The sequence below is a fragment of the Bos indicus x Bos taurus genome, chromosome 26 (assembly GCF_003369695.1).
Source record: "Bos indicus x Bos taurus breed Angus x Brahman F1 hybrid chromosome 26, Bos_hybrid_MaternalHap_v2.0, whole genome shotgun sequence".
NCBI lineage: Eukaryota > Metazoa > Chordata > Mammalia > Artiodactyla > Bovidae > Bos > Bos indicus x Bos taurus.
In genome coordinates, this window is record NC_040101.1 from 32551128 (window position 1) to 32564235 (window position 13108).

General features: G+C 53.5%; 1 protein-coding gene across 1 annotated transcript; it reads left to right on the forward strand.

Moving 5' to 3' along the window:
* Window positions 1–7302: 7302 nt before the first annotated feature.
* On the forward strand, window positions 7303–12223 carry SFRP5 (secreted frizzled related protein 5). The gene is made up of 3 exons (XM_027528397.1): window positions 7303–7943; window positions 9604–9681; window positions 11145–12223. Exons 1-3 carry the CDS (start codon window positions 7421–7423, stop codon window positions 11489–11491), a joined length of 948 nt encoding a protein of 315 aa, XP_027384198.1. The 5' UTR covers window positions 7303–7420; the 3' UTR covers window positions 11492–12223.
* The last annotated feature ends 885 nt before the right edge of the window (window positions 12224–13108 follow it).

Genomic DNA, 13108 nt, shown 5'->3' on the forward strand with positions numbered 1-13108 from the left:
ACTCTTTCAGCACTTACACTAGAGCACTTTTAAGAATCTTCAGGTACTTCTCGTTTAATCTTACCAGCCAATCTGCAAAAGGAAAGTCCCCATTTTGCAGATGGGGAAACTGAGGCATGAGGAGTTGTATCTCACCCAAGTTCCCAAATAAGCAGTTGAGACAAAAGCCTAATTGTAGGTGCCTTTGATTCTGTGTCCACTGCTCATTTTCTCCCCCACAGAGCAGCTTTGGGGCACCTCTCCACCCTGCACCAAGAACCCACTCTAGCTGTGATTAGAGGCTATCAGCTGGCTGTCCCTCTAGACCTCACACTTCCTGAGGGCAGTGGCCCAGCCAACGGGGCCAAACCACTGAAGCCCCGTTACTTGAGTCCCACCGAAGTATCTGCTCCAGCTCCAGGGCCCCCCTCCCCTGTAAAGCTGTTTGGGTCAGGGCTGGACAGGGTAGACCTGCTCCCAGCCCTTCTCAGATGCAAGCCACAAGTCACAGAGGAAATTCCTGGGTTCAAGTCCTGGCTTTGCTCTTTGGCTATGTGACTCTGGGCAAGTTGCTGAACTTCTCTAGGTCTCAAATTTCTCGTATTATATGGGGAAGATAATGTCTCCCTCCCAGTGCGGGTGGAATAATTAAATGAGGCAATGGATGGGAAAGCACAGAATATAATGCCAGGGACCTAGGATGCACTAAACAAGTGTTCAAGAGAGTAGGGGGAAGGAGGAGGTCTGCACAAGCTTAAAGGACTTGTCCATCACCCCCAGTCCCGCAGCAAGCATCTGATACCTCTCAGCTTACTCACTCAGTCCTCTATGGCTCTCCCCACAGTCACCCTACAGCCCTCCTGATCATTGCTGGGCCTCCCAAGAATTCCAAAAGAGCCCAAGAAAGGTTAAAGGAAGGTGGCTCCCACCTGAACCCACTTGGCTCCAAAGACTCCTTTCTTCTACTTCCTTCCACCAAGTATTCATCCATCCAATCAGTCATTCATTCATGCAGCATGTATCGAGCATCTCTTACATGATTAGCAGTGGGCTGGGAGCCAGAGAAATGGAGATGGACAAGACAAGTCTTGCCCTTGTGGAACCCTCAGCCTGCTGGGAAGCCTGAAACTGAAAAAAAAAAAACCGACCTAGAGAGATGATGGCCAGGAGATGAGGATCGCATAAGGAGGTCTGGGGTTCTGTGAGTTCTCCCAGCCAAGAGGCCTGGACTACCTGGAGCCTTGGCAGGGATCCTATAAGGCACTAGAGTTGTCATCTTCATTGTATAGATGAGGAAACTGAAGCACAGACAGGTTAAATAACTTGCCCAAGGTCAAGGAGCATTGCTGAAATTAGAATCCAGTCCCGCTCCAGAGTTCATGGTCTTTTTTTATTATTATTTAATATTTGGCTGTGCCTCCCAGCATGCAGGATCTTAGTTCCCTGATCAGGGACCTAACCTGTGCCCCTTGCAGTGGAAGCATGGAGTCTTAACCATTGGACCACCAGGGACGTCCCCAGAGTTCGTGGTCTTAACCCAAACATGTGGGTGCCTCTCTGAGATGCTTCTAGCTGGGTTGCCCACTAGCCACAGCCTCAGGGCTCCCAGGTGTGCTGGGGACCCAGGGTGAAGAGGGGACTGTTACTTGTCCTTCTCTCCATCCCAGCCCTGTCCAAAGAATATCAGCCATGCCCACCTTCCACCTTACTTCCTGCTGTACCTCAGACAGGCATTCTTAGAGCTAGACCAAGACCCAGGCCCGGGACAAGTCTGGCCTCTCCTATTTTTGCAGAACCACATGAGATCCAGGACAAATGGAAAACCTGTTGGTGTCCAAGCTCCTGGCAGGGAAGACTAGGTCACCTCCCTGGCCTCTCTACTCAGTGGCAGTAAGCCCAGGCCCTCCAGGACAAGGCCCCCACTGCCCCGAGATCCTGAGCAGGCCTTCCTGAACTGCTGCCCAGAGACAGGTTGTGCAGCAGGAAGGGGGGCGCGGCTACGGGCCTGTGGGATACATGTTGACTTTGAAGTTGACAAAACTAAAATGCTGGAAAGAAAAACAGTGCTGTCAGTGTGATAGGAGAGCACTGGACTGGGAGTCAGGAAGGTCAAGTTCTAGTTTCCTCTTACAGAAAGTGGTGGGGGGTGGGAGGATGCTGGGGGACAGTAGTCATGGGTTCCCCCTGGCACTAACAGTTCTCTTCATTTCACAGACCACTCACCCTGGGCTTTTTGCTGAGCACTCAGCAGCAGTTGCTGTGAAGACAGGTATCCCAGCAGGGGAACGCTGAGACTGCAAAAGGCAGGTAATTCCAGGAGGCTCTGGAATAAAGACGAGATTCAGTCTCACATCCTCAGGCATCACATTCCCCCAGGGGGGGAGGCAAGCTTGTGCTGGCAAGACCTCCACACAGCCAGGGACAGGGACTTCCCTGGTGGTGTAGCAGCTAAGACGCTGCACTCCCAATACAGGGGGCCCGGGTTTTGTCCTAGGTCAGGGAACTAGATCCCATATGCCCCAACTAAGACCTAAGCAGCCAAATAAATAAATAAAAATAAATATTAAAAAAAAAAAAGCTGGGGACAGAAGAGGTCCCACCTTGGGCCAAGAACAAAGTCAGCCTCATCTCCATCATCATCCCAAAGCCCTTCGTTTTCATTATTCTCAAGATGGCCCCGTGGAGAATGCAGGACAGAGACTGCATTCCTCACTTCACAGATGAAGAAACTGAGATTCAGGGTGTGGGAGGACTTGCTATTAAGCTGAAAACACACAACTGAGATCTCCCAGCTCCACGCATGGCGCACTCCCCCACTGGGACACGCTGCCACCCCCAGAGCCCTTGTAGGGGCATGAACGTGGCAGATCTCTCGCTGTGGCTCTGTTCTAGGGCTCATCACACAACTACTATACGCCGGGCGCTCTGCTACGTGCTTCTCTCATCTGGTATCCAGTACATCTTCACCACCACCCAGTAAATAAATGTTACTAACCACATTTTGCAAATAAACAAATTCAGGTCCAAAGTCCAACAGACATATGTCCAAAGACACACAGCTAGGATGTGGCTGGAATTCACCACCAGTCAGTCTGACTCAAAGCCCTGACTCCTCCCACTACGCTTCACTGCTTTCACGAGTCCACATTCTCCACATGGGCCAGGATAGACACTCTTTCCATGTACACCTGGCCCACAGCAGGTGCTAGCTAAATGTTAGTTCATGAAATCATTTTTCCCATGACTAAAGATTAAAAGGAACAAAGGAGGCTATTTCAAACAGATAAAAATTACAGTCCAACCAGAACACATAATAATCACAAAACTTTATGCTGCTAACAATGCAGCTTCAAAGTGTAAAAAGCAAAACTGAATCAAATGAGACAAAAAAGAAAAATTAACAAACCCACAAAGTAGATTTTATACACCTCTATCAGAAATGACAGAGGAAATAAGCCAGTGGTTCTTAAATTTTTTGATCTCAGGACTTCTTTACACCCTTAAAAATTGAAATTTTAAATTAAAGAACTTTTGTTTATATAGATTTATACCTATTAGTATCTACCATGGTTAAAATGAAAACTGAAAAAAATAATTCATTTCAAACAACCATAATACACCCATTATGTTAACAGAAATAGCAAATTATGTGAAAAATAATTATATTTTACAAAACAAAAAAAATATGAAAAGACTGGCACTGTTTTGCACTTTCGCAGTCTCATTCATGTCTAGGTTAATAGAAGACAGTCATATATCACCTGTATTCAATCTGTTGTTACATGTTGTTTGGGTTGACATATATGGAGAAAATCTGGCTTTACATAGAAATGTAAAAAAGAGAGTATTTTAATAGCCTTTGAGATATTATGGCTATCAAATTGATACTGCCAAAATATTGACATGTGGCAATTCTTTCAACGTTGGTTGTAATGTAGAATCTGAATCCACATCAATAAACTTTTCTTACTCAACAAAATAAAATCCTTAAAATTCATTGGTCTGTCTTGCACTTTGAGTAGATCTTCAAATTACGTACAATTTTGGCCTTGTAGACTCCCTAAAAGGCACTTGGGGACCCTCAAGGGAACCCTGACCACAAGGAGAACCACTGAAGTAGGCACTGAAAAGGCAGGAAAATAGGGACTTCCCTGGTGGTCCAGTGGTTAAGAATCTATGATCCCAATCGCAGGGATCCTGGGTCCGGGGAATAAGCTCCTGAACAAGCTCCCACATGCTGCAACTAAGACCCCATGCAGCCAAAAAGAAAAGAAGAAAAAATGTAGGTTTTGATAACATTAACTAGCCAGGTGTTTGCTGGCCCCACAGCTTGAGGGATCTTAGCAAGGAGTCCTAACCACTGGACCACCAGAGAATTCCCCATAATTAGCAAGTCCAATCGAAGAGTTATCTGTGTAGAACTTTGCTCACAACAAACCATGAGTACACATTGTTTTGAACAAGCAGGTTCCTCCATCAGCTGGGGGAAACGTGTGCCTGGACAGACAGCAGACGCTCCCGGATGGACAGATGTCCAGCATGCCAAGTGTTTCGCCCAGCTGCCCTGGCCCTGGAGCAGGCTCATCAAGAAGGGAGACCCTGTCAGAGCACAGCCCCCTTCTTTCTCTGGCACCAGGGCCAAAGTAATCCGCCGGCCTGGCCACAGAGGGAGAGCTTCCCTGAATGGCTGCCCCAGGGTCAGCCCCCACCCGGGTTTGATTCTTATGAAGGGCTTCCCACCTCAGTTTCATCACGGGCCCCATATCCAGAAGCCTCAGGGGCCCTCAAGACAGAATTGTCAGGTAAAGCCTACCCATCTTCCTCTTCCAGGAGGTTTCCAGCCTCGCCCCTCTGCCCTTCAGAGGCCCTGGAGCTGCCAGGTACAGACGCCCCCGGCTCTCAGACCATGTGCAGTTCTTACATAAGCAGCCCAGAAACAATGCTTCACTCTGTCCAGGCCAGGCACTGGGATGCCAAAAAACAGCACAGGAGACCAGCTGCCCAGGGAGCCAGCACCTTGTTCAACCACCTGGGAGCCCCAACACTCTTGCCAGTGCCCAAAACCAGACTTCCCCCAGAGTAGAGAAGCTCTGCCAAGCCCAGAGCAGGGGGTGAGTGGTAAGCTGGAGTGCAGGGAGCAGAACTACTGCTCAGAATCCCAAGCCGGAGCCAGGGCCAAGGTGTCCGAGGGAGCTTTCAGAGCACACACCACATTTATATCCTAAAATCACACATCCCTTGGCGAGCTAACATTCCTGGATGCCTGTTATGTGCTGGCATTGTGCAGGAGGCTTTCTTTCCATGCACCACTTTGTTTGCCCCTCACAACATCTGCTGAAGAGGTTCTATTTCAAAACAAGGAAATGAAGGGTCAGAATAGCTAAGTATGTGCCCAAGGTCGTCACTCATAGAGTGTGCACTCAGATGGGAACCTGGCTCTTTCTGTCTGCAGAGTCCAAGACCTTGCACCACTACTCCACTACACTGTCTGACCCTGCAGGGAACGGCCCTTCACCTTCTAAGTGGTCATCCCAGAACCTCTCATGCCGGAGTTGGGAGAGGGAGAAATGGGAGGAAAGTGTGTTCCTGGACATCAAAACAACAGAGGGCTGTTCCACCCGAGGGCTGTTCCACCCGAGGGATCTGCCTAATTTTCCTTTGCCTCCTCGGCCATGTCTTGTGTCTTTTTCTCAAAACTAGATCAGATGAGGCAGGCCCGATGTCTTTTGTATCTCTGTATCCCCGTCTGTGGGATACACATCTCAAGCTTTGCACACAGTAAGTGGTGTGTGAGTGTCATCTGACTATTAAGAGAAGTGGTCCTTACTGCTCTCCACTAGCACCGCAAGGATAGATCCGTGGGAAGATGGGAGCCTTGGAGACATTCAGGAGAATGGCGTGGGGAGGATTTGAGGGCAAGAGTGTAGGGAGCAAGTGCCCCAGAACTTCTTCCCCTAGCTCAGAGCACCCCAAACCCTGCTACAAGACTCCTCCCCAGGGTACCCTCCCCAACAAAGGCTGGGGAGTCAGGTTTTCAGTTAGGTTCTCAGGAAGGAGCCTACCATCCCACCCCACCTCTGAGCCTCTTAACCAAAGCTCCTCCCACAGAAAGCCAATGAAAGGCAGGATCCAGATGGACCGTTAACATTGGGTCCCTGAAACCCTGCCCCTTCTCTGATGCCTCCCTGGATATCCTCCTCAATTCCTTCCTTCTCTAGGCTCCCAGAGGAGATACACTCTCCTCCCTCAGCATTTCCTACTCTAGGCTGAAATTTGTCTTAGAGCTGAATAGTTCCCTGGTCTTTGGAACCAAACATCTGGATTCAAATCATGGCTTCTTCATCTGTTAGCAAGGTGACCAAGGGCCAGTTACTTCACTTCTCTGAGTCTCCCTCCCCACCCCACTCCCACCCCTCTACAGACACACAGATTCACTAAGCCTACAGACTCAGAATCCAGAACCCCTGGTCATGACCTGGCTCTGACTCTTGGAATCAGACCTGGATTCAGGTCCTGGCTCCAATCCCTACTTAATCTTTTTAGGTCAGTGCCTTTATCTGTAAAGCACAGATAGTAGTAGTACCTACCCATCTTATGCCATTATTGTGAGAATTAAATGAGGTAGTTTATGTAATGTGGTCAGAAAGACTTGACACATGGGAAGCACCCAATAAGTATTAGCCATCATTGGAAATAGTTGATAAGGTTATGAAGTGCTGTGCAGTGTCTGAGGCACTAAGTAAGTGCTCACTAAACAGCAGGTATGATTATCTTGGCCCCAACTAAGCTGGGATGTCCAGGAGGTGGGCTCTGGATCACATCCATCTCTGATTCCCCAGCAGTCAGCACAGCTGCCCGGAACCAGGCAGGAACTCCACAAATGCGTGAGCACTGGGGGTGAAGCACTTGCCCGGCTGGACCAGGAGGGTGTGAGCAGCCAGAAGACTCCTGCCGGGAAAGGGGAGAACCCAGGTGTCAGGAAAGAGAAAACAGAGCAGAGGGGTACAGGCCGAGACGGAGAGATAACCAAGTGAAGTGAGTGAGAAAAGGAACAGGAGAGGCTGTGTCGGAGAGAGATAAGGAGACGGCTAGAGACGAGGAAAAAGCCTAGGGAGGTGAAGGAGTCCTGGCGAGAGGCGCAAGGCGAGGCTGGAGCACTGGCGGGGGAGCAGGCGAGCGGGAGAGGGGCGCACGAGCGGGCGGGACTCTGGGCGGGACGCGCGGGCCCCAGGGCAGGAGGGGCCGAGGGGGCGCCACCCTGCCTCCCCGCCTTGGGGCGGGGGCCGGGCGGCCGGAGATTGGCTGCGGCGCGCGGCGAGGCCGGGGTTGGAGCCCCAAGGTGGGAGGCGCCAGAATCACTCGGTGCGCCCGGGAGCGGAGCGAGGCTGCCGTCCACTTGGGCGACCTCAGCGGCGACGGAGTGTCGGGGGCCTGCGCAGCCATGCGGGCGGCGGCCGGGGGCGCGCGGGCGGCCGTGCTGGCTCTGCTGCTGGGGGCGCTGCACGGGGCGCCGGCGCGGGGCGAGGAGTACGACTACTACGGCTGGCAGACCGAGCCGCTGCACGGGCGCTCGTACTCCAAGCCGCCCCAGTGCCTCGACATCCCCGCCGACCTGCCGCTCTGCCACACGGTGGGCTACAAGCGCATGCGGCTGCCCAACCTGCTGGAGCACGAGAGCCTGGCCGAGGTGAAGCAGCAGGCGAGCAGCTGGCTGCCGCTGCTGGCCAAGCGCTGCCACTCGGACACGCAGGTCTTCCTCTGCTCGCTCTTCGCGCCCGTCTGCCTCGACCGGCCCATCTACCCTTGCCGCTCGCTGTGCGAGGCTGTGCGCGCCGGCTGCGCGCCGCTCATGGAGGCCTATGGCTTCCCCTGGCCCGAGATGCTGCACTGTCACAAGTTCCCCCTGGACAACGACCTCTGCATCGCTGTGCAGTTCGGGCACCTGCCCGCCACCGCGCCTCCAGGTAGCGCTCCCGCCCCCGCCCCCTGCGCTCCGACTGCCCCTGGGTACCCGTGAGCCGGACCCCAATGGATGCCACAGCCCTCTAGAGGTGCCACCTCCTCTAGACACACACACACTCAGAGTCTTTGCTCAGCCCTGCATGTCCCCCCGAAGCCTTCCAGCCTTCCCCTCCCGCCATGGCCTGCCAGAGTAGTGCCTCCTTGCGGCTCTGGACGTTCAAACTGGTTCTCTCCCATTCCAACTGCTCCTGAAACCTCTCCTGGCTTTCCCTCGCAGCTTCCACCTTCCTAAGCTTCTGGAATCCCAGGGGTGTGAGGGCAGTGCTGTCACTTCATCCTGAGGCCTCCAATAAATGCCTTATCACCCCTCTCAGCCCACAGATACCCAGGGTTGCTAAAGATGCCTTTGGCCTCAGCAGCCCTGGACCCCTACCTGTGTTGGGATTTGGGGAGGGGCGGAGGCTAGGGGAAATGATGTAGCCAAAGACTGGGGGCCAAACGCAACTCTGGGCTATGGTTTCCACCCTGCCCCTATTTTCTGCACCTGGGAACCCTAAATTCTCCCACTCTTTCCCCAGTGCCCCAGGCAGTCAGACCCCTGGGTAAGGCTCAGAGCAGAATGGTGAGCAGGGTGCCAGGCTCTGCCCCTAACAAGGAGCCCTTGGGCAAGTTGAGCCTCTGTCTCCTCATTGTTAAATAGGAAGCAATCTCAGGTTCCCCAAACTTCTAGACTCTTAAGTGCCACCTTCCTCCCCACCCCCATCCCATTACCCCTCATTCCTCTCTGGTCTCAGCCTCCCCTTCACTGTGCACCCCCCTTATTCTTCTCCCCACTGTCTGCTAACCTCCTTTCAGACAGAGTAAGCCCCTGTTGGACACCAGATAGGAGAATAAACAGTGGCACCTGGCAAGGAAGCTTCGCCTGGGTGGCTGATATGAGAATCCAGGAAGCCCCTGGCTCTGGGACTCTCCCAAGGGGCAGCACTGCCCCAGTTTTCACCTGACCCGGCCCCCCAAAAGCAACTGAACCCCACCACACCCCACCCACCGCTCAGAGCTAACCTCACCCATGCTATCCCAATCCTATGCACCCACATGGGACCTGAGAGTCGAGGTTGGGTGGGGGTCTTGTGACCAGAGAGTGGTGAGAGAAGGCAAACTCCCTATTCTTGGGTTAGAAATGGGACCAGGAAAGGAGAGACACCGCTCAAGAAGAAACAGCACAGTCCCCAGCAGGGATCCTGGCAGGGCTCTTTTATTCTGGTTTTCTTGGAGCTCAAACTTGGAAGGCAGGGAAATCCCATTCTTAGAGTCCCACCTGGCTCTGCCCTCCCACTCCCACCCTCTTTGAGCCCCTCGCCCTGCCATGATGGGGCGGCCTGCCAGGAGGCAGACACACAGAGACAGGCCGGGCGCACATGATGGCCGCAGCTGCCAGGGTCATGGGGCAGCCGTGCCTACCTGGTCAGTTTCGTCCCTTCACAACCTCGTCTCTGGAATCTCACAACCACTCAGTGAGCATGATCATTACCATCATCCTGATTCCTGATGGGGAAGTGGAGGCTTGGGAGGCGGAGGTGGCTGGTCAGTGGGGGAGCCTGAACCCTAAGTTTGGCTCTTTGGCCTCTGATCCCCTCACTCTATCCCTGCTTCTCTCTTCAGTGACCAAGATCTGTGCCCAGTGTGAGATGGAGCACAGTGCTGACGGACTCATGGAGCAGATGTGTTCCAGCGACTTCGGTGAGTGTAGAGCCCATGTGGCCACTGCCCTCTCCCCAGAGAAATACACTTTTTTTCTTTTTGGCATCCCAGGGACTTCAGAAGCCGCTCCCCAAGGCCATGGTCCATCCCTAGCCAGGGCTCTTGCAGCCTTTCCTTGACACTGCCTACAGAAGGGCCTCCAGGGCTGGATTCTCTTTGTGGGAGGCAGGCTTGGTCCAGAGATGGATGGGGGCAGCAGAGGGGAGAGATGGGCTCCAGGACGGAAGCGCAGCCCCCTGGCCCCCGGGCACCTCTGCCTAGTACCTGATGCATCTCTGGCTGGGGGTGCTGTGGTCCCCGGCCCCACAGCTTCATCCTGGAGCCTCCTCATTCCTGGGGCAGTCAGGACCTGGCTCCCATGCAGACCACACAGCCGGGCCTGTGGTCTTTGCCCGGTTGGTTCCCGTTTTGTGCCTTAACCTCATTGTCTCTAAAAAAGAGAAAGCAACGAAACCCTTCCTGTAGCAAGTCTTTTATGTTGTTAGTCTGTTTGGGAAGAGAACATTATTATTGCAAGGTGTGTGTATGTCCAAGAGAGAAAAAGAGCAGGTGGGAGAGAAAGAAGATTTTTATAACAATGTCTCTCCCTGGGTGGCCAAAGCTACTCTCTGGCTTCTCCCAGAGATGGGGATCCAGAGGCCCAAAGAAGGAGGATGCTACCCTACGTGACCACGCCCTGCTCTATTAGGCTCTTTAATCACCTCGCCCACTAGCCACACACTCCACAAACATCCTACAAACTCCTACACATACCGCAGACATCCTCTTATACACAAAAACGTGCAGCAGCACCACACTACACGGTCACACACACACACACATAGAGGTGACTGCAGCGCTTCCCGACCCTGCATGTCACACTGGGGAAAGCAGCACGTACTGCAGAGCAGCCCCTCCCCGGAGCTGGCATTTACCAGCCCACCACTGCTCCAAACACCCTCCACACACATGCACACACACAGCCAGAAATCCTATTTGGAAGCATCCATCCCCAGAGATCACGAAGTCCAGCCTTCCTGCATCACAAGGACCCCCTCCACCAAACGCTCCCTCCAAGTGGTTATCTCCACCCCCAATATTTTCCCTTCCCTGGGAAGCCCACGCCCAAGTTCACTCCCCAAGGAGAGCTCTCCACCCTGCACCTGGTATCATGGAAAGGCACAGCCCAGATCTCAGTTCAAGCCAGGCTCTAGAATTCAGGCCCATCACCACCTCTCCAAACCTCATTTCCCCACCACACCCATTCATGTCAGGATGAAAGCCGATAATGTCTGCACAAGTCCAGCACCTGGTGGGAGCTTCGTAAGTATACATGCGGAAGCTCCATGTCTCCAAGGCCCAGGCCTGGAGCTTCAGGCAGAGCACCAAGCATGGGGTCACCAGCATCCTAAGCAAGCCTGATGGCTCTCATGGCTGACCCCCTGTCCACCCCCCACACACAGTGGTCAAAATGCGCATCAAGGAGATCAAGATAGAGAATGGGGACCGGAAGTTGATTGGAGCCCAGAAAAAGAAGAAGCTGCTCAAGTCGGGCCCCCTGAAGCGCAAGGACACCAAGAGGCTCGTGCTGCACATGAAGAACAGTGCTGGCTGCCCCTGCCCACAGCTGGACAGCCTGGCTGGCAGCTTCCTGGTCATGGGCCGCAAAGTAGACGGACAGCTGCTGCTCATGGCCGTCTACCGCTGGGACAAGAAGAACAAGGAGATGAAGTTCGCAGTCAAGTTCATGTTCTCCTACCCCTGCTCCCTTTACTACCCCTTCTTCTATGGGGCAGCAGAGCCCCACTGAAGGGCTCTTCTCTGCCCCACCCAGCCATGCCCTGTCCTCGGTCCCCATCCCTGGGGCACTCTCTCCTCTGCCCACCTGGCCTCCCCCTCCCCAGGCTGACCTAGCCCCTGCCACAGGGTGGTTCACGCAGAGCTGTGCAGGTACAGGCACTAAGGGATGGACACGGAGCCAGGCTGTCCTTGACTGAGGGGTTCTGGGGTTCTTGGAGGTTTGCTTCCAGAGAACCAGGCCTTTCTCAGTTCAGGGGAAGCCCCAGGCTCTCAGAAAGTAAGCAGAGAGAAGAAAGCAAGGGAATGGCGCAGGGGCTCGGAGCAGCCTGAGGTGGCGGCTTCCAGGGGAGCCGGTAGTGTCAGCCCGTCTGTTGCAGTGGGGCCTCACCCGGGAGAGGGAAGTCTTGACATTGGGCTGAGCTACTTGGGGGACAGTTCCCGGACCCCATGCCCCTTCATGTGTCCTCATCATAGCCCCCAGAGGAAAGGGTCATGGTGCCCTCCAGCCACACTTTCCCACCTCCCCCATCTCTGCCTGTCTCCTTCCCCACTGGACTGGGGAGAAGCCCAGCCCAGCCCCCTCCCAGAAGCTCGCTCCTCAGCCTCCGCGTGTCCCTATATCCTGATGACCATAAATTATTGCTTCTGCTGCGAGGCCATAGGTACTAGACTGATGCAGGTAGGATTTGATTTTCTATTTTTTTTTAAGTTTTTAATTAAATCAAAGAAAACAAACAGTTGATTTTGAGCAGGTGATTTCTTTGTCAGCCAGTTCCAGGAGGGAGGGCGAGGGGCCATTCAGAAGGGACTTTGAGAAAGAGGCCTTTTTGTAACCCACGGTCTGTCTACACAGACATACTTGGAATGCCTAAAAAGAGCAATTCCCATGATTTTGCAGGATCCACTGAGAACACACAGCAAGGGTCACCCTTCTTATCCCCACAATGAGCCTAAGCGAGCGATGGGGATGACTATCCTTTTGTCTCAGAGGAAGGACAGAGATGCCAAGTTCCCCAGCCTTCTCCCACACTCAGAAGGTTCCCGTGGTCCTGCAGCATCTCCCTGACATGGGCAGTGCCCGCTCCAAGGAGCCCCCAAGAGGCTGGGCCACAGGGAACTACTATGAAGGGCCAGAGGCCTAAACTTGTCACTCCCACCCCTTAAGAGCTCAGACACCCCTGGACACTGGACGTGTAGCAGATGGTGGCGTGAACAGGTGCTACTCCAAGCTGGTCCCTGGAGCATCAGTGTTGCCTGAGCTGGTGAGAACTGCAGCAGCTCAGGCCTTTAACACTTTGAAGCATTTGGGGAGCTTTTACAAAATACTAGGCCCTAAGCTAAAGCAATTAAACCTGAACCTCTGGAGGGTGCTCCAAAATCAGCATTTCCAGGTGCCCCCTGGGTGGTGTGCAGCCAGGGCTGAGAACTTCCATCCAGATAAGCCAACAGCTGAGGCTGGAGGAGGGCAAAGGGCTGAGCTTCTTCAGGCTGGAACAGTCCTGTTCCTGCTTGCAGGGAGAGGACCAGCTCTAACGCTTCCAGGGGCTTCTTCGGTGAGCTCAGGGCAAAGGGAGGCTGCTACCTTGAGCTGGATGAAGCAGCAAGGGGAGAAGCCTTGAAACGGAGG